At 42.5% G+C, this 21,721-nt stretch overlaps 1 protein-coding gene across 1 annotated transcript; it reads left to right on the plus strand.

Moving 5' to 3' along the window:
* Positions 1-87: 87 nt before the first annotated feature.
* Positions 88-21,342, plus strand: gpalpp1 (GPALPP motifs containing 1). The gene is made up of 8 exons (XM_052014989.1): positions 88-382; positions 9,493-9,661; positions 12,574-12,678; positions 13,685-13,772; positions 15,641-15,775; positions 16,648-16,812; positions 17,882-17,980; positions 20,931-21,342. The coding sequence occupies exons 1-8, from the start codon at positions 259-261 to the stop codon at positions 21,147-21,149; spliced, it is 1,104 nt and encodes a 367-aa protein (XP_051870949.1). The 5' UTR covers positions 88-258; the 3' UTR covers positions 21,150-21,342.
* The last annotated feature ends 379 nt before the right edge of the window (positions 21,343-21,721 follow it).

Genomic DNA, 21,721 nt, shown 5'->3' on the forward strand with positions numbered 1-21,721 from the left:
GTTTTCTTTATACGTCACTCCCCGTCCTCCCGTACCGCCGCAGCTCCTCCGAGCACGGCGGGGGCGCTGTGCTGGGAGGACCAGAGAGGGTCCGTTTGCAATTTAACAAGGGGGACCAGGCTTCACTCGGCCATCAAGTAATCTGAGCCCACAAGACGGACCGACGTGCAACATGCGCCTGCTTGTGTCTGTCGGAGTGTAAACGCCTCCGGCGGTTGGTGAGAACGCGACGGCGAAGGACGTGGCCTGTGGCCTGTCATGTCTGAGGAGAGGGCGCCGCTGATCGGACCCGCGCTACCGCCCGGCTACAGGGCGCGGGGGCAGCGCTCGCAGCCCGACTCGGACCGCCGGCGCCGGCCCAGGGCGGCGCTCGATGAGACAGGTGCGTGCGCTGGGAGGGCCAGCCCGCTGGGTCCGCCCGGCCGGTGGCTCGCTCCCTTGCCCCCTTCATGGGATGAGGGATTTCATTGGATGGAGTGGAGGTGGGGAGGATGCTTTCATGAATAGGAGCCCCCAGGATCTGAGGGCACAGCCTCGGAATAAAGGGACACCCCTTTAAAACTTGAGATGGGGATGAATTTCTTCAGCCAGAGGGTGGTGAATCTGTGGAATTCATTGCCACAGAGGGCTGTGGAAGCCAAGTCATTGGGTGTATTTAAGGCAGGTTGACAGGTTCTTGATTGGTAAGGAGGTTGAGGGAGTAGGCAGGAGAAAGGGGTTGGGGGAAAAAATCAGCCATGATTGAATGCTAGAGCAGACACGATGGGCCAAATGGCCTAATTCTGCTTGTATATCTTATGGTCTTCAGGCTACGTCGAATAGACCTCTCCATAGGGTGGCCAATTCTGTCCGATGGGTGGTGGGAGGCTGGCTGCTCACGGGGGTATGATAAGAATTTGATGCCAAGTCATGAGAGGAGGCTTAAGTAATTAAACTAAAGCTTGATTGGAGATAGGTTTCCAGGTGTGATCTGAAGGGATGAATGGGGTGGCGAGGTACATGGAAGGGTTTCCATAGTTTCGGCACTTGACAACTGCAGCTGCCAATAGTGTTGTTGCCTTTTGTGTAAACCTAGGAAAAAGAAGCAAGAGTAGGCTCTTCGCCCCTTCTGTCTGCTCTGCCTTTCATTAAGATCATGACTGATTGTTAACTTGAGTTCCATTTTCCCACACTAACCTCGTATCCCCTGGGTCGCCTAATATATAAAAAGCCACGATTTCTTTCTTGAGTATACTCAGTGATTGAGCCTCCACGGCCCACTAGGGCAGAGAATTTCAAGGATTCACAAGACCTCTGAGTGAAGAAGTTTCTTCTTATCTCTGAACTGAATACTAACCCCTTATTTTGGGATGGTGACTACAGGTGCTCGACGCCCCAGCTAGGTGAAATACCTTCACCACATCTATCCTCTTAAATTCTGTATGTTTCACTGAGATTGCTTTTCATTCTTCTAAACTCTAGAGAGTATAGGTCCAGTTTGCTGATTCTAGGTTAAGGCAATCAGAATTAAGTTGTATGTTGAAATTTGGTGACAGTTTGCTAACATCACTGCTGCTTTAATGGATTGCTTCAGTTCATCTATGATATGAAAGTTCAGGGTAAGTTAAGTTTTGTGGTGATGCAATTAATATCGGTGATAAAGATAAAGCCAGAATTATAGATCTCCCAGGGCTAACATATTAAAAAGAATAAAAACAGAAAATGTTGGAAGCATTAACATGTTTTCCATATTTGCTGCCTGACCTACTGAGAATTTCCAACATTTTCTGTGTTTTTTCTCCCCCCTGGTTTCTAACATCTGCAGTTTTTAAATTTTTTATCTCTAGGGGCTTTTGGGCTGGAGGAGAGTGCGGACATTTGATACCATGACGGCATTTGAAAACGAGCGGAGTTTTAAAATCGGTGCATAACTTAATTGAGCTCTAATGTAAGCTAGTGACCATGGGGATGATGGACAGGGAGGGCAGAGTTATGGATGGCTTCAAACTATAGTAGGTAGAATGTGAAAGGCTGGTTAGGAGTACATGGAGGCAGTTGAGCCTAAAAATAATGAAAGGGATGCTGAAGAGTTGAGGCTGGGGTGGAGTTGGATGATGTTATGGACTCACTTTCTCAACCTTTCTGAAATCTTCAATCCAGATTTGCTTTTTTTATTTTGAGGAAGTGTAATAAGAAGGTGGGAGGGTGGCAGTTGTGGAAAATAAGTGCTGTATACTACATACATAGATGCTGAAACTGTGAATTTATTTAGAAATAGTTGGTTACTGTAAATGGACTTGTTCGATGGTTGATTATTTTTGTCATCTGGATGAACCAGGAGGCAAAAATGGCCTTCCTCATCCAAGTCTATCTTAGGAGACTCAGGACTTCACAAGCTAACAATGGATGAGGGGGACCATTTGGTCATTGTAGCGTTCAGGTATTCCTTAGGTGCATTGGGCATTTTTGTCCTCAATTATGCTTTGTGAAAATTTGTTTCAGAGTGTTCACACCAAGTATCAAGAGAATTTTTCTGATATCAGTCATGAAATTGTTATCTCCTAAAACAGCAAGTCACACTGCATCTTACTAATACCTGAGGTTGAAGAACTACTGTAATGAAATAATCTATTGATTATAAATTGGTATGGTGAAAATAATATCTTTTACTTTTGTATATATTCAACTGTCACATCTTTTAATATCTCAGTCTATCCAATCCTCATACCCATACCCATGTAATAAATTGACTTTACTTAACTTCAAGACACTGGATGCATAGCATCATCAAGCATAGAGGGAGATCATTGAGTCCAGCCAAGCCTTTGTGAAATGATCCAGTCAGTATAATTTCCACCATACTTCCCTGCAGCCCTACAAATTATTTTCCCTTGCGTGGTTATCCATTTCCCTTCTGATTGATTTATTCCCACCACCCTTAAAAGGTGTGAGTTCCAGCTCACGCTACATATAACAAAAAATGACCTACCCCTCACATTCTACCCCTCCCCCAATGCCTGTATCTTTTGCTCATCACTTTAAATATGTGGTCCTTGGTACTTGTTACCTTCTATTTTAGGATGATCACATGATATCAAGAAATGGGAAATGGGTCATTACATTGGATACTGCAAAGGTGGTGGGACCAGTCAGTATCAGAACTCTAGAACTAACTGCATCTCTAGCCAACCTGATCCAGTGCTGTTGCAACAATGATAGCTATCTGATGATATGGAAAATTAGCCAGGTATGTCCTGTTAACAAATCAATGTGACAAATTCAACCAGCTAACTACTGCCTAAACAGTCTACTCTAAATGATCAGCAGAGTGAATGCCAGAAATGGGGATGTTCACTGATGATTAAACAATGCTCAATTACATTTGCAACTCCCCAACAAATGAACCAGTCCATACCCGCATGCAATAAGACCTGGACATTAGCCCATGCCTGAATGCTAAACGGAAAGTCACATTGCTTCACAAAATGTCCAATTCCATTCACAGCTCCTCAGCAAATGAAGCAGCCCAGGCCCGAATGCAGCAGGACCTTGACAATATTGAGGCATGGGCTGATATGGCAAATAGTAATTGCACTACAGGCAGGCATTGACCATCTCCAACAAGGGAGAGTCTAACCAACTATCCTTGAATTTCAATGGCATTACCATCACAAAATGGAAGCTGGGTACCTTGAAGCAAGTGACTCACCTCCAGATGCCCGAATGACTTTCCGCCATCTACAGTGCACAAATCAGGAGTGCGCTGGAATACCATCCACGTGCCCCGATGAGTGCAGGTCCAAGAACTTAAGAAGCTTGACACTACCCAGAACAAAGCAGCACGCTGGATTGGTATCCCATCCACTGCCCTAAACATTCATACCTTGTGTCACGGGATCACAGTGGCTGCAGTAACTCGCCAAAACTGCATCCTCTACCACCAAAAAGGGCAAGGGCTGCAGGTGCATGGGAGGACCACCACCTTCGGATTTCCTTTCAAGTCACACACCATTCTAATTTGGAAATATTTTGCCATTCCATTATTGTTACTGCCTCTAAATCCTAGAACTCCACAATAGCACTATAAGAGTACCATCACCAAAGAATAGCAGTGGTTCAAGAAGATGGCTCATCACCACCTTCTCGTGGTCAGTTTGGGAACGGCAATAATTGTTGGTCTTGCCAGCATTGCCCTGATATTGAAAAATGAATTTAAAGGAAGTACATATCATAATGTGTGATGTTGAGGATAAGTGCAGATTCACAAAAACATCTGAAACAGTAGGCAAAGGAAACTATGTTGTAGTGACAATGTAGGAATATGACATCTGCACAAGGAACAATGAATAGAATTGGTTTCTACATCCACTGAGGCTTTTCTTGTTCACTCTCATACCTACTGAACTCCTATAATCTCAAAGTGCAAGCATGATGTGATGTGTTCATTGGCTGCTCAGTGGATCAGTACTGCTGGGTGGACTAAATGTTAACTCTCTCTCTCTCCGCAGATGCTGCCTGACTTGCTGAGTATTTCCAGCATCTTCTGTTTCTGTGTTGGATTTCCAGCATTTGCAGGTTTCTGTTTTCAAGTATTTGAAATATTTAGTTCCTAGCCTTTGTCACCATGTACCCATAATAGCCTTTAGATCAAGCCTTTGGTGGAACAGTGGTGGCACAATGGTTAAATTATCAGACTAGTAAACCAGAGGCATGCAGAAACAAACCAGAGACATGAGCTCAAATCTTACTACAGCAGCTGTGGAATTTAAAATTAGGTTAATTAAATAATTTGGAATTTTAAAAGGAGAGATCCATAAAAAGCCACCTGGTTCATTGGTGCCCATCTGTGGATGAAATCTGCTGTCCTTACACAGTCTGCCCTATATGTGGCTCTATACCCATGCAAAATAGTGAATGAATTGAAATAGCTTAGCGGGCCATTCAGTTGTAGCCCAGTTGAAACACTCCAGTGATAAAGGATAACACCGAACAGATGACCCAATATCAACATAGGGATTGAATTGGCAAACAGCAAAGTCACTGGCAACCAAATTAGACTGGTGTCTAAGTTGGAAAAGCTGTCATAATGGTACTTGCAGAATCATACCTCACAGAAAATGTACCAGATTCATCTACCTCAATCCCTCTGTGTGCCCTATTCCACACTGAAGACAAATCCAACAGAGATGGTAGTACAGTTGCATTACAGGCAGTAAAGAGTAGCCCTCAAAGTGTTCAACATTGACTTCAGACCCTCCCCCTCTCCTCTTCCCTCTTCCCCCTCCCCCAAAAAAATCTCATGGCATTGAATCAAACAGGAGCAAGGAAACCTCTTACTGATTATGACCTACCATCATTACCTCATCTGGTAAAACAGTGCTTCTCCATGTTGAACAATACTTGAAAGAAGCACTGAAAGTAGCAAGGGTACAATGTACTGGCGGCTTGGTGGTGCTACATTTCACCACCAAATGTAGCACCACCACTGATCAAGCTGATCAAGAACTGAAGAATGTAGAGGTCATGAAAATCAAAAAAAAAGCACAAAATGTTGGAAAAACTCAACAGGTGAGACAGTATCTATGGAAAGAGAAACAGCTAATGTTTAAGGTCTGAGACCTTCACCAGAACATAGTGGTCTGACTGTGGTCACAGCAGGTACCTGACCATAGTCTTGCAAGTGTGCCTGTTGCAGATACATTTGTCTATGACAGCATGGTTGGGGTAACCAGGGTAACCACAGCGCTGTAGTTGTGGAGACAAAGCCCCTTCTTCACACCTAGGGGGGCATCATGTACAACACTACCATTGTGCTGTGGTATAGAATAGATCTGGGAGCTCAAAACTGGGCATTCATGAGATACCAAGGACCATTGGCAGCGGTTGAAATGTATTTCACCACAATCTGTAACTTCATGATTCAGCATACACCTCACTCTGATGTGGGGTCAACCCTGGTTCTTGCAAGCAACAAGACTTTTAGAGTTCCACAGCATGGAAACAGGCCCTTCAGCTTAACTCTTCTGTGCTGACCAAGATTTCTATCTGAACTGGTTCCATTTGCTTGCATTTGGCCCATATCCCTCGATGCTCTCCCTGCTTATACAACATTGAGGCACAATCTGATAATTGACAAGAAACATTTGTCCCATCTATCAAACCAGCTTTCAATAGTATTACCTTTGCCATGTTCCTCACCATCAACCTCTGGGGGGTGGGGGAGGGTGGAAGAGGTCATCATTGAGTAGAAACTTAACTGGACCAGCCACATAAATACTGTGGCTATAGGAGCTGAATACCCCATCACGAGTGACTTATTCCTGACACCCCAAAGACTTTCCACCATCTACAAGGCACAAGTCAAAAGTGTGATGACAATCCACTCAAGAAGCTTGACGCCATCCGTGACAAAAAGGCTCATCCATCATCCTAAACATTTATTCCCTCCACCATCAGTGCACCTTAGCTGCAGTGTGTGCCAACTACAAAACACTGTTGTTACTTGCTTAGGCTACTCTGCCAGTACCCTCCATACTTATGACCTCTTCCATCAAGAAGGATAAGAGCAGCAGATGCATGAGAAGTAGAGCTTGGCTACCACAACCAAACCTGACAACATGTGAGGTTCTAGTCAGGTATGAAAGTAATTGTACGCACTTGGATGAGGCTGGGATAATATTTTGTAAATAAATTTGCTAATTGCCATTGTTTGACTTCATTCCAAAATATTGATCCTTTGTAACCAAAAAGTGAATTAAAAAAAACTTGAACTGACGCACTCACTGGCTGCCTGCCTCCAATTTCTAACTCACTGGACTGAGAAGATCACCTGCAACCCAACTTGGTACTTGCATGGAATATGCTCCTGCACTATCTCCATAGAGCCTATTGGTCCACTGGGTCTGAATCATCAAGCTGGTGTCTGTCACAGGACAGCCAGAAAAAGGTGCATGGAGCTAGGCAATGAAATGCCAGGACCTTCCAGTGATGATTGAGCAGCAAGAATCTCTGGATCCACTCTGTCTTTCTTGATGGGATGCTGGCCAGGGGTGAACAAATCCTCATTGATTTCATATTTCACTGGTAACATTAGGGCCAAAGAAGAGCGCCTAAAGATTGAGGATCCTCTGCAAGGTGCAGCTGTGGGGATTGCTGGTGGTCTGCCAACCTTCCCATAAAGGATGACTTCAGGATAAGCATGAACTTTGTGAGAGAAGGGACACAGGCAGAGTACTGGAGGCCAGGAGCCTTCAGTTGGGCAGCCCTGCTCCTCCTGTCTCTGCCTATGGAGTGCTGTCCACACCTCTTCTGAACCTGGCAGCAAGCTGTGGTCCATGCTATTGCCTGCATCCACTGCTGGGTGGGTTGTTCTTCCAGAGCTGGGGTGGAGAGGTTCTATGTTGTCCCAGTTGCCTGGCAGATACTTGTTAGTAGTACATGCCTTCCTTCCCAAGGCCAGGCAGATATTCGTGACTGAAGCCTAGCTTCCTGATCTAACTCAGATTGCCATAGTCAGGAAGTAATATTTCCCCCCCCTCCCGGGAATGGATGGGAATGTTGCCTGGAATTAGGGAGTACATTACCAGTGTCACCTTCAAATTTGCCTTGGTGGCACAGTCAGATGGTGACTTCTGCCCATGGGAAATGGATGAGGGACTTCCCCTGCACTGGGAAGGCCTTTCCTGGTTTGGATGCACAGTTTCAATATCACTTTCCAGGCACTATATTCCACAAGTGCCTTTGGGTCATGTTTGGGAAAGAATTATATGGGCTTGAGTCAGGTTTGGATTGGGTGTGCTCAATGTTATACCCTCCAAGTGGCATGTTCCCTGTCAAGTTACACACCACCCTGACTTCAAAATATATTGCTGAGTCTGGAAGTCTGGAACTCCACCTTAATAGCACTGTGGGAGCACCTTCACCAGAAGGACTGCAGTGTTCAATAAGTTGACTGACTGCTACCTCCTGAAGGGCATTTGAGAATGGGTAATAAATGCTGGCCTTGCCAGGAATACCCACATCCTGAAAAATGAAATAAAAACAAATCTTATTTGCGGAATTAATTTATCTCTCTTGTTGCAAACAGATTGTGCATTTAGATTAAAAAAAATTAATTTTAACTTTTTATCAAATTTCTCTGTTATGACCTTATTTATTGATGCACTATTGCCACCATACAGAATGTCCCTTCCTGATACACTTTGCTCATCATTCCTAAATTGCTACACTGGCGAGTGCCTTTGACTTTTTAGTTTATAACCGTATAAATTTCTGAAGCACTCACCCTGCAACTTTAAGTTAAAGCCCTATCTGCAACCCTAATTATTTGATACATTATGTCACTGACCCCACCCGGGTGATTTTGTGCCACATACACATAAGCTGGCAATATATAAATCATGATCTGTGATTAAGTACACTACCTGTCAGCAGAAGCTTTTTCTTAATTCAAACTGTGGAGTTGGTGTTAATGTGGACCACAAAAACTGGATCTTCCCTTTCAGGTACTTGCCCAGCTCTGAGGAGATATCCTTAACTTTAATAGCAGGCAGGCAGGCTCTTAGTCACAAGTGTAACATTCCTTTTAACTCTCCCTGCTTGGGTGTCTCCTGTATAACTACCATGGTGAGGTTGCTCTCATCCAGAAAGATAGCAATGCCTCACAACATTCAGGGTTGGCTACCTCTGTAGTTTGCAGTTGAATCTTCCTTTCCCTGACCAGTAATCAAATCTGGACCATCATCAGAGGATGTGACTGCCAATTGGATAAAATTTCCAGATAATTTTCCCTCCTGAATGCATCATTCTCTGCAGCTCAGACTCCAACTCAACAAGGTTTCTCAGGAGATTCTTCCTGCAAATATGGTTATTCAGGATCGCACTGGTCTCCATGCTGCAGTTACGACACATTTCCTTCCCGATATCCTTATTAAACCTTGTTTTGTATATTTAATGATTTCATATTTTTAGTAGAATGTAATTAGTTTATCTAATAACCAAAGTTACAGTTTCTGCTTTTTCGTTTAAACACCGCCCCAACTTAATGAAACAATACTAACCTACTTTCCTCTGTTGTCTCTTTCATTGAAAAAAGGTACCTTGGCACCACTCTCCTGTAACTCCTTGGTCCATGTCTGTCTTACTTGATTAATACACTTTATATACTTGCTCACTCACTCAGCTTCTTTGCTGCTTGCTTTTGCTCCCTATCCCCATCACTGTTCGATTCCTGCCAGTCCCACATAGTAGTGTATCAACCAAACTGAGAAAATTAAGAGTATGTAGACGTGAATGTCTCCATAAAGAGGATCGAACTCCTGCTGATGTGCTTACCAGTGGAGCACAATCGTTGCATGAATTGCTGAGTGTCAAAGACCTCAAGGTTGGTAGAGGAAGAGTGAGAGAGAAGTTTCAATTTATGATTAACATCCACTGTGCTTGCTAAAGACTATACTTTATAACTATGTTTTAAGCCAGAATTTGAAGAATTTTTGATACAACATTATATAACAGTTGCAGGACCAGCATTACCTCCAGGATTTCGGTCGAGCAAAAGCTCAGAGAGCTCAGATGACGATGAAGTTGTCTACTGCACCAATGAGAGGAAACAAAGCTCAGCCCAAGAGCTGGGGAAATCTGACAGAATAGCAATGGAGGAGAGTAATGGCACATCAAGAGCCAGGTAAGCAGGGATGGGTTGGTTCTCAACTTGATCGAGACAGAAGAGTGATTGCTTGCACTTCTTCATAACTGACTACATTGAATGTGTGTACAGTTTGATTGTGTGCTGCCTATAGTACTCTTTATGTTCCCATGTATAACATGAATTCCATGGTGGTGTTGATTTGTTCAGAGCAGACTGAGAGGTGATTCAGTGTGTGACATGGGTTGTACGGTGAACCCAGATGCAGCAAAGATTTGGTGGTGATTGAGTGTTGATGTGGACTGTGTGGCGATCCAGTGAGTAATTCGGACTGTGTGGCGATCCAGTGTGTGGTGCAGACTGTGTGGTGATCCGGTGTGTGGTGCGGACTGTGTGGCGATCCGGTGTGTGGTGCGGAATGTGTGGCGATCCAGTGAGTGGTGCGGACTGTGTGGCGATCCAGTGTGTAGTTCGGATTGTGTGGCGATCCAGTGTCTGGTGCGGACGATGTGGTGATCCAGTGTGTGGTGCAGGCTGTGTGACATTGCAATGTGTGGTGATCCCTTCTGTGGTGTCAACTGTGTTGATCCACTGTTAGATGTAGATTGTATGGCTATCCAAGATGATACCTAGATTGTGTGGCGATGGAGTGTGCTGTGTGGTTTGTGTGGCGTGGACTCTGGAGATGTATTGTGCGACATCGATTGCATGGTGATATATTGTGGATGGTTTGGCAATACAGCATGTGTGTAGATTGTGTGCCTCTTGTGCACTCCAGCAGATACAAGCTTAGCCTCTCCAACCTTTCCTCATATGGCGAATGGCCCCTTCCAGATATCAGTCTAGTAAATCATATTTGAACTTCCTATACATTAACATCTTTCCTTAAAAAGGGAGACTAATACTGAACAAAGTACTCCAGATGTAGTCTCACCAGTGCCCTGCTTAACAATGCCCTATATTACAGGTTTTGGGGAGTTCACAAGCCATAAAAGGTCAATTAAGAGTGAACCTTGGCATGAGTGATTCAAAGCTATTCAGCTGTGGGCATCATCACCCTACTCAACCAATGGCATTACTTGCATCCCTGTAACTGGATTCAGATGATTTTTGACAGCTGGATGGTAGGGAGCGAAAGGCAGTGAGACCTGGGTGCTGAGAGTGTGAAACAGTGACAGCTGGGTGTAGGACTAGAGAAACATTGAGATCTGGAGGTCAAGAGAAACAGTCAGAGCTGCTGGGGGGTAGAGAGAAACGGTGAGAGCTGGGGGTAGGGTGAGAGCTGGGGGAAAGAATGCAAGATCTGAGGGAGAGAGAGAGACAGGGAGAGCTGGAGAGGAGAGAGAGCATACAAGAGAATGATAGATGAGGAAGAAGAAGTGGTCAGAGTTTGTGGGCCAGAGAGAGAGAGAGAGAGAGAGAGAGAGAGAGAAGGGGACGGTGAGGGCTGGGGAAGAGAGGGAGAGAGACAATGTGAGTTGGTGGATGACAGAGAGGAAGATCAAGAAGAGGAAGAGATGGTGGGAGTTGGGGACAAAGAGAGAGAGCCCCGTCAGGAACCTCCTTTCACATCAGCATCATCATCAGTATCTGTGGAAGGGTTTGCAGATTCTGCAAAGACCTTGTTAGCCAGCTCAGAAACCACAAAATTAGATCTGAAGATCCTTGATCCCAAGGAACTGCCTAAGGAGAAGTTGTTGCTGCAGCATCAATTATGTGGTGATGTCAGTGTGTAACAGTCCTACTCGTGGTGATGTTGCTGTGTACATTAGCAGTTATGTAGTGATGCTGCTACAGTACAGAGTATGAGATAATGGTGCTGTGTACAGTGCACTGCATGATGATCCTGCTCACAGTATTAGCTATTCAATGATGATGCTAGCTATAGTAATAATTACATGAGAATGTGGTTGTGTGACGTTACTCAGTTCACTGTCGGTTGCATGGTGTTGCTGTGTCATAGAACACTACAGCACAGTATAGGCCCTTTGGCCCACAATGTTGTGCCGACATTTTATCCTGCTCTAAGATCTTTCTAACCCTTCCTTCCCACATAGCTCTCCATTTTTCTATGATTCATGTTTCTATCTAAGAGTCTCTTAAATGTCCCTAATATATCTGCCCCCACAACCTCTGCGGGCAGTGCGTTTCACGCACCCACCACTCTGTGTAAAAAAAACTTGCACCTGACATCCCCCTTATACCTTCTTCCAATCACCTTAAAATTATGTCCCCTTCTATTAGCCATTGTCGCACTGGGAAAAAGTCTCTGATTGTCCACTCGGTCTATGATTCTTATCATCTTGTATACCTCTATCGAGTCCCCTCTCATTCCTCCTCCTCTCCAGAGAAAAGCCCTAACTCACTCAACCTATCCTCATAAGACATGCTTTCCAATCCAGGCAACATCCTGGTAAATCCTGGTCGACTATCAGATGTGTTATGTTGTTGCAATGTGCAGTAGTAGCTTTATCATGATGTCATATCAATTGTGTCATGATGTATACTCTATTATTTGTGTAGTAATGTTGATACATACATCATCAGTTTAATGGTGATTTTGCTGCATACTGCATAAGTTATGTGGCAATATTGCATACATCATCAGTTGTGCGGTAATGTTTCTTCATGGTATCAGTTTAATGTTACTTATAGTATCAGTTCTTTGGTGATGTTGCTGCATACAGTTTAAGTTCTGTGATGCTGATGCTGCAGCCAGAATTAGTTGTGTGGTAATGATGCTATGTTCAGTATCATTTGTATTGTGATGTTGCTGTGTTCAATCTCAGTTGCATGTTGATGCTAAAGAATATAGCACCAGTTGTGCAGTGTTTCTGTGTACCAAGCAGTTACTTAAAATGTTACCTTATTACAGTATCATTTGTATGATGATGCTAAATTTATTTGTATGGTATTGATTGTACAATAATGATGTTGTCCCTTTCCCCAAGATGCAAGCAGCTTGCTGCTCCCCAGATTGAAGATGATGGTGATGATGGATTTTTTGGTCCTGCTCTTCCCCCTGGATTTCCAAAAAGAGAGCAGTCGCCTGAACGGTAAAGAGATTTAATTAATTGCACTGTTATTATATTGCACTGCCTTAAATTCAGTAGTTCCAATCCTTTTGCCACAAAACATCCAAAATAGCAGATCTTGTATTTCTATTGACTTGTGGATATCAGTGACAAATTACCATTTATTCTGTCTTGGGATGAAGTGGATAATCTTGCTGAAGCATTTGAGACTCTGGTTGAACATTTTGAGAAACATTTTGGCTGAATGACAAATCCTCCCATGGTTTAAAATGTGGTGACTCCCATTCAGGGTCAAGAATTTATGACTCCATGTAATTACTGCCATTTTCACAATCTCAGGATGTTCCAAAAACATTTACAATATATGAAGTATTTTTTGATATGTACTCACTTCTTTAATATGGGAAATGTAGCATTTATTGTGATAATGATTGGATCTGTTTCTAGTTGTTGGTTAAGTGGTGAATATTGAGCAGGTCAGCCCCTCTATGCTGAAATAATGCGAAGGGATCTTTTGCAACAGCCATATCGGCCTTAGTTTAACCTTATCATAAATCCAGAATCTTACCTGTCCAGCACTCTTGTGTGTGGGTTTGTATATGCACCATCATTGCATGTTGGAGGAGTTCTCTGACAACAAAGTAAATACTCTAAAATGGGAAATAAAAAAATCTTCCATGATTGTCGGATGTCATTCACACCACAGTGATCTCTTTAATTAGAAAATATTAGCAATTGAATGATCATCTGTTCTCCTTGGGGGGTTGGGGTAGGGTACTGGATGTGGGTAAAAGTTACCATTTTTGACCTTGACCACCATGCCCATCACACACCAAACTTGAAAATAAACACCTTGCATCCCTGTTTCCTTGATGATAGGGTATATTCCAAACCTGGAGGCAAAGAGGTTTCACATCACCAGATCTACTGACCTGATGTAGGAGACCCTTGCATATTGCTAAGGCCTAACATGAAAGGAGACTTCGACCTCATTGTGAAGATTGATTTGTTTCTCCTTATTCTTTAGTCCTTTCATAGGTCCTGCACTACCACCTGGCTTCAGCAGGTCGGAAAAAGAAACAGAACTAGCTGTACCTTCAAGTTTAAGTATGCTGGTAAGTATGATTTACAAAGCCCACCCCCCAATATTTTTAACATTGCAATGTTCATTGCGGCTGATCTGATATCATTGTTTACTCATCTGCAAAGTATTCTATCATCTTGCTACGACTAATGCAGTGTAAAATCCATATCATTCTTTCTCTTTTAACTTACTTTTAACGTATCTGTTGTTTCCAAAGGTACTTTACAGAAGATGAATAAGAGAGAGAGAGAGCAAACAGCAAGAGGAGTTACTGTTTCTTCTGATTCCTTCCCATCATTTAAAGTGGAGATAGACTCAAATCAAGTTAAATTAGTTTCTGAGGGGCCAGTCCTTTGCTAGTTATGGAGCAGTACTTGCAAGATGATTGGGATGTAGGCTGAGGTATAGTGGGTACATGAGACCCATTTTGAGGAAATTATGAAACCTGTGAAACCAGAACAGGATGTAAATTAATACCCAGTTCCTCCATTCTCTTCCCTTTTGTACTGTGTGACTAAAATGTCATATTCTGGTGCTTAATAAAACTGTCATTGTATAATAATGTGCATTATTATTGTTTGCTGGCAATTTGACCATCTGGGGCATCACTCCTGTACTTGATGCCATCCTCAGCAGTATCTGTGTACATGTTGTTTCTACTGTAACCAAGGTTAAAGAAATTTTATTATGAGGAGAGATTGACTAAGCAGGAAACTGGGGAGATTTAGTTGAGCTGTATAAAATTATGAGGCCTAGACAAGGTAGACAGTAAGGAATTATTTTCCTAAACAGAAAAGTCAGTAACTAGGCAGCACAGATTTATATTGATTGGTGGACAGATTCGAGGGGAGTTGAGAAACAAAAATTCCACTCAATGAGTGGTGAGGTCTGGAACTCACCATCTGAAAGGGTGCTGGCCACATTTCAAAAGTACCTGAGAGAGCACTAGACTAGTCATAATCTCCAGGATGATGGACCAAGATCTGGGAAGTGGGATTAACCTAGTGTTCAGTTTTGGCTGGCTAGGACACAATGGGCCAGAGGCCTCCTATATCATAAATTCCTGTGAACGCCACAGAGGAGGCCTTAGGGCAAGTTGATGCTGAAAACTTGAGACAGTTAGGGTGGTGCTGCTCCACAATTTTAGGACTAGTAGATTTAGAACAAAAGAAATAGAAAAAGGAATAGGCCTTACGGCATCTTGTGCATACTCTGCCATTCAATAAGATCATGCGTGGTCTTTAAATCTGAACCACGAACCTCATATTCTTTGATTCCCTTAATATCTAAGCATCTCCCTGTCTTGAATATAGTCAGCAACTAAGCCTTCACAGGCCTCTTGTGTAGAGAATTCCAAAGACTCACTGCCCTCTGGGTGATGAAATTTCTTCTCACTTCTGTCCAAAATGGCCAGTCCCTTATTTTGAAATTGCGAGCTCTGGCTTTAGATATCCTAGCCAGCGGAAACATCATCCCTGCATATATCCTGTCAAGGCAAGTAAAAATGTTGTACTTTTCAATGAGATCACCTCTCATTTTTCTCAACCCAAGAAAGTATAGGCCCAGTTTGCTTCATGTAACAAACCTCCCTGTTCCACAAGTCAATTAGTACACTCTCTCTATTCACAAATATAGGTAGGGATACCAGACCTGTAAAATAAAATATTCCAGATGTGGTATCACCAGAGCCTTAAGTAATTGAAGCAAGACATCCTTGCTCTTGTACTCAAATTCAAAGTGCTTGATTGTATGAAGCAGTGGTTAAATATACTTCCAACAGTACTGCTGCTGCTGAGAACATTGGTTTAACAGACTACAAGCTTTTGCTGTTCCATGTCCACAGAAGCAATAGATCCCATGACTTAGCACTGTGCCTCATGACTCCTTTGTGCTTTACAGCCTCCAGATGAAGACAGTGATGAGGAGACCCTGATTGGCCCAATGCCCTCAACAGGGACAGTTGAAAACAGTGTGGTGGCAGATATTGAGCGAAGGTCAAACAGAATGAAGGAAAAGCTGGTCTCTGGGGACATGGTAATAACTCCTTCCAACAATTATTCTATATGGCATGTTAAGTTGTATACCGCTAATGGTAGAATCATAGCCTTCAGTCTCTTCCCTGCCTTAGGATCTTTAGAATTCTGCAGATGCTGAACCAGACTTACAAGCCTTATAAAGTCATAACTAATAAAATCCTGACAAGGTGCAATATGTTTAAGTTGGAGAATCTTTACACATTTCCTTGGTTGTGGAAAATTTCCTTTATTATGTCCAATTTTGGTTTGGAAATGTTTAAGTTCTTTATTCCTGTTTTCTGGGAATCATTTGTTTTCACTCAATCTCATATTCTCATATTTTCCTGCAATATAAAAGGCCATTTGTCTCATTGAATCTGTGCCAGCTCTTAGAACATTTCCATCAGTCCTGTCCCCCTCATTCATTTCCTGAAACCTCGTCTCTTGCACATGCCCATCACCTCCCCTGATAGACCAGGGGTAATTTTACAGCAGCCAATCAACCTACCAACCAGAACAACTTTAGGATGTGGGGGAGAACAAGACCACCCAGGGAAAACCCATGCAATCACGGGGAGAATGGGTAATCTCCACAAAGACAGCACCCAAGGTGAGGCTAGAACCTTGGTTACTGGGGCCATGCTGCAGCAGTGCTGAATACTGTACCACTGTGAAGCCCTTTTAAGCTTGTTTTGCAAAGTCACAAAATGCAATGCCTGGAATATGAAATTTGGACTCACTTGATGTAACATTTCAATGTTTTACTATTACATCTTACTTAAAGAATAAATTAAGGACGAAAAACTGTGAAACAAGTGTTTTCTGATTAATTAATGGAAAAGACATTCCATGTTTTTGCGATGCCATTATCTGTTTACTATTCAATTGCAGGATGACAGTCAGAAGCAGGCCAGAGAGTCTTGGATGACTGAGCTTCCACCAGTGTTACAAAATATAGGCCTGGGTGCAAGAACATTTAAGAGGCGTGCAAATGGAGAATCGTCTGACCGCTCCATCTGGACAGATACTCCGGCTGACAGGGAAAGGAAAGCTCAGGTATGTCTGGAATATTTCTAATTGCTGACTAGTTAGTGTTACAATTGAGTTGGCAGGTATTTGGGAGATTCTCACTCCTCAAATAGCACAGGTTTGCTCAACACAAGAAAACGTGATGAGAAAAACATGACTGTCAAGAAATTAGAAAGCGTTCAGATAAAGCAGCTTTCAGTAGCAACTTTCGAAACATAAGAGTTCAAAGTGCTGTGGAGAAAGGGTAAGGGAAAGGGAATAATTGGATTGTTTTACCCAAAGCACTGGCATGGTATAATTGATCAAATGAATGCTGTATCGTTTCATAATTCTATGAAGTCCATGGCAGGTTAAACTGTACAACAGTATTTTTGGAGAATAGAATTAATTTTTGCCACATTCAATGGGAGTAAGATTATTATTATGCTGTACAGTGAATTAAACAACATTGTACCAACTTGGATCTTGAACCTCCCCTGTCTCCGCCATATACTGATGCTGATCAAATATAGTCAGGTTTAACACGATTTCTTTTGTGGTGAGGTGTATCTAAGCACATCAAGTCACCAGGGAAGCATCTGGTTTGCTGTATGAAAGGATCCACAGTGTGTCATGTCAAACTGGCATATAACCACCATTACAGCTTCGGATACATTGCTGGGGCTACATACAGTAATTCCTTGTTGCACTACAGAGGGAAGAGTGGCTCTGAATTGGACTGGACTCATAGCAAATGGTCTATTTACTCTGCAGAATCTTTTTGTACTTTAGTAAACAGGCCTTGCAAGTGAAACCACATCGATATTTCCCAAACAAAGCAGAATTATTTTTCTGACAAAGTACATTAAATGAAGAGGTATATAATGCAAACTGCATGCATAAGATCATTACAATTTCCTACATTACACAGATAATTGGTAAGAAAAGTTCCCTATAATCTCCATTCTGGCTGAGACTTGTATCACTATTTCCAGCTATCTTTCCCAGAGTGCAATTCCGTTTTTGCTGGTGACTTCTTTTAGGCTGCTTGAAATGTTTCTTCTAAGGAATTTCTGCTTTGTTAACTGCATTACCTGTATTTTCTTTCCTTTCACAGGAAATGTTAGAAGCAAAAGTGTCCTCTGCGAAAGATTCTGAACAGCCCAATATCTCTGAAAGAGATAAACGACTGGCCAAGGAGGTGGCATCATATAATGTGAGCAACTTCTTTTAAACCCAAAAGCAATGCAAAAATAACAGCTGTCAAAAGCTGTGGCAACCTCTTATCAACTATGACTCCCACCTAAGACTATTTAGTTCTACACAAAACTACTTTTGATAACAGATGAGTTAGTTTCAAATACAGGAACTCCCCGACTTACGAACGCCCGTACATACAAACTGACCTTCGTGGCCTTAATGACCTTCAGTTCATAAGCGGGCCCGGCCCCCGATCCTACCATGGCAGCAGTACACCTTCTTTGGCCCAACCCCGGGCCAAGTGCGCATGTGCGGCTGGGGCCATGCGCGGCCGCGATCCCTGGGCCAATTGCACATGCGCAGACACTGTTCCGAGTTACAGACGAAATCGGGTTACGAACAGTCTCAAAAACGGAACTCGTTTGTAACCCGGGGACTTCCTGTAGTATGATAATGGATAGGCTATTTTCAAATAACGCATAAAAACTTATAGAAATCCCAATCACAAGAGACAAGGTGTTAGAAAAACTCTTGGAACTAAAGGCAGACAAGTCACCAGGACTCAGTGGCCTGCACCCATTTTTTTTAAAGGACTTGGCTACAGAGATAGTAGACTTTTTGGTTGAAGTTTTTCAAACCTCATTGAACTCCAGGATGGTACCAATGGATTGAAAAACACCAAATGTGACTACCTTGTTCAAGAAGGGAGAAAGACAAAAGGCAGGACATTATATGTTAGTTGATTTAAAATCAGTTGTTGGCAAGTTGCTAGAGTCAATAATCAAAGAAGGAATAGCTAATCATTTAGGAAAGGTTGATCTAATTAAACCAAGCCAATATTGTTTTTTGAAAGGCAAATCATGTTTGAGAAATTTACTTGAGTTTTTTTTGAGGATGTAACAAGCAGAGTAGGTAAAGGGGAACTTGTAAATGTGTTGTATTTGGACTTACAAAAGACATTTGACAAAGTGCCAAATAAAAGATTGGTGCATCAGTTAAAAGTTTGTAGTATTGGCGGAAGTGTGTTAGTGTGGATTGAAGATTGGTTATTGCATAGAAAGCACAATTTCAGTTTGGAAGGGTGTAACTAGTGGAGTACCCCAAGGACTGGTTCTCGGCCCTCAGTTATTTACTATTTATGTTAATGACCTGGAGGAGGGGATTGAATATAAGGTGTCCAAGTTTGCCAATGACACAATAATAGGTGGAAGAGCAACTTGTGATGAGTTCATTGGTATACAGATGAGTGAGTGGGCGAAAACTTGGCAAATGGAACTTAATGTGGAAAAATGTGAGGTCATTCACTGCAGTGAAAGTAACGAAATGGCATATTATTATCTAACTGGAAAAAGACTGCAAATGAGTTAAGTTGAGAGAGATTGAGATATTCCTGTGATGAATCAGAATAAGTTAGCCAGTAGGTGCTGCAAGCAGTTAAGAGGGTAAATGGCATACTAGCCTTTATTGCAAAGGGGTTGGAGTTTAGAAATAGGAAAATTTTGTTAAACTTATACAGGGTGTTGATGAAGACACACCTGAAGTACTGCACACTGTTTTGGTCCCTTTACCTAAGAAGAGATATCATAGCATCAGAGGCAGTCTAAAAGAGATTCACAAGGCTAATTCCTGGCTGTGATGAGATGATTGTCCTATCAAGGGAAGCTACACAGGTTGGGCCTGTGTTCTTTGGAGTTTAGAAGAATGATGAATGATCATACTGAAACATACAAAATCCCAAGGGAGCTTGACAGAATAGATTTGTGTGCAGCAGTCCTCTCCTTCAGTAGGGAGTGGATCTCCCGGTTCATCCATGGTTCCCTATTGAACGGTTCCCTTATACAATGAGATAGACTATGACCTCACATCACTTGTTGTGACCTTGCACCTTATTGCACTGCACTTTCTCTGTAGCTGTGACACTTTACTCTGTACTGTTACTGTTTTTACCTGTACTACATCAATGCACCTTGTACTAACTCAATGTAACTGCACTGTGCAACGAATTGACCTGTACGATTGGTTTGTAAGACAAGCTTTTCACTGTACCTCGGTACAAGTGACAATAATAGACCAATACCAATACCAAGATGTCATAGAACAATAGAAATGTACAGCACAGAAACGGGCCCTTATGCCCACCTTGTCCATTCCGACCACGATGCCTAGCCACATTAGTCCTTTATGCCCACATTAGGCACATATCGCTCCACTTTCCAATTCAAATACCGTCCAAATATCCTTTAAACGTTGTGATAATATCTTCCACCAGTACCTCCTCTGGCAGCTTGTTCTAAATATTTACCACCCTCTGTCAGAAAAACTTACCCCTCAGTTGTCGAGATGCTTTCAGTAGTAGGAGACTCTCGAATGAGGAGACACAGTTTCAAGGGGCTGGTCATTTCAAACCAAGGTATGTAGACATTTCTTCTCACAGAGGGTGTGAATCTCTGGAATTTTCCACCCCGGAGTTTTGTGGAGACTAGCTCATTAAGAAAATTTAAATTGGAGGTAGATAAACATTTGAAAGATCAGGGGATTGAGGCCTATGGGCATCTGGCATAGAGAAAGAGTTGAGACCTGGGCAATGTTGAATGGCTTGAGGGGGCCAGATGGCCTACTTGTCCTCCTGTTTTCTTGTATGTCCATATAGCTCCATGGTGAGTATTATTTTGAATTCAGTGGTCAGCCATTCTGAAGTGGAAGCATTTAGGATCGATTTTGGTTACAGGAATGCACAATTCATGCAACCACATCACAGACCAAAGCCTTTGACTTCCTCAGGTGTTAGTGGGCAGTAAGTACCCACACTGTGATGGCTGGAGCACCATCAGCATAATGTATGTTAATGTGCTAGCGCACCTCAGTTGTATTTGCCTAGGGCACAATGGCTGAAATATCGAAGCTGAGAAAATATCCGGTTCATGGCAGAAATGGCAATAAACTTTGTTTTTTATTGTTGTTTCAAGGAATCCACTCGATCAGAGTCCCTTCTTGACATGCACAGCAAGAAACTGAAAAGAAAAGCAGAAGCTGAAAAGAGCAAACCCCAGGAGCGACGGGCATTTGACCGTGATCAGGATCTCCAGGTTCACCGGTTCGATGAGGCCCAGAAGAAAGCTTTAATCAAGAAGTCTAAGGAGCTGAACTCCAGGTTTTCACATGGAAAAAGCAACATGTTTCTGTAAAACAAAACAACTGGCAAATCACAAATTTAGATCATCTATGTTCAGTCCACAGTTTAATTCTGCTGTAATAGTCCTATTTTGTTTGGCATATTGATTCAAACCAGCGTGTATGAGTAGCAGATCTCTTGTAATAAAATATTTTTGTTTAATAATTTTGATTAATCAAAATTAAAGTAAACCAATTTTATTTATGGTTGATGATCAGTGATTAATATTTTTAATCTGCAGTGGCCAGGTACCTCTCCAGCCTACCAAATCCATTCTTCTGATGTGCTAAGCAAATTAATGTATGGTGATTAATGAATTTCTAACAGGAATAGAATATAGGAAATAGAAGCATGAGGATGCTATGAGGAGATGTATTGATGTCAGGACATTTACATGGATTGGATTTACGTGAAGGAATGGTATACATTCAGCCCTAATGCAGGGTTTTTGACCCAAAATATCGACAATTCCTTCCCCCACTGCCCCAACAGATGCTGCTCAACCCGCTGAGTTCCTCCAGCAGTTTGTTGGTTGCTACATTTCCTCTTGTCCAGGTCTTCTTATTACCTCTTATACCAATGGTG

The sequence above is a fragment of the Pristis pectinata genome, chromosome 4 (genome assembly GCF_009764475.1).
Source record: "Pristis pectinata isolate sPriPec2 chromosome 4, sPriPec2.1.pri, whole genome shotgun sequence".
In the NCBI taxonomy this organism is placed as follows: domain Eukaryota; kingdom Metazoa; phylum Chordata; class Chondrichthyes; order Rhinopristiformes; family Pristidae; genus Pristis; species Pristis pectinata.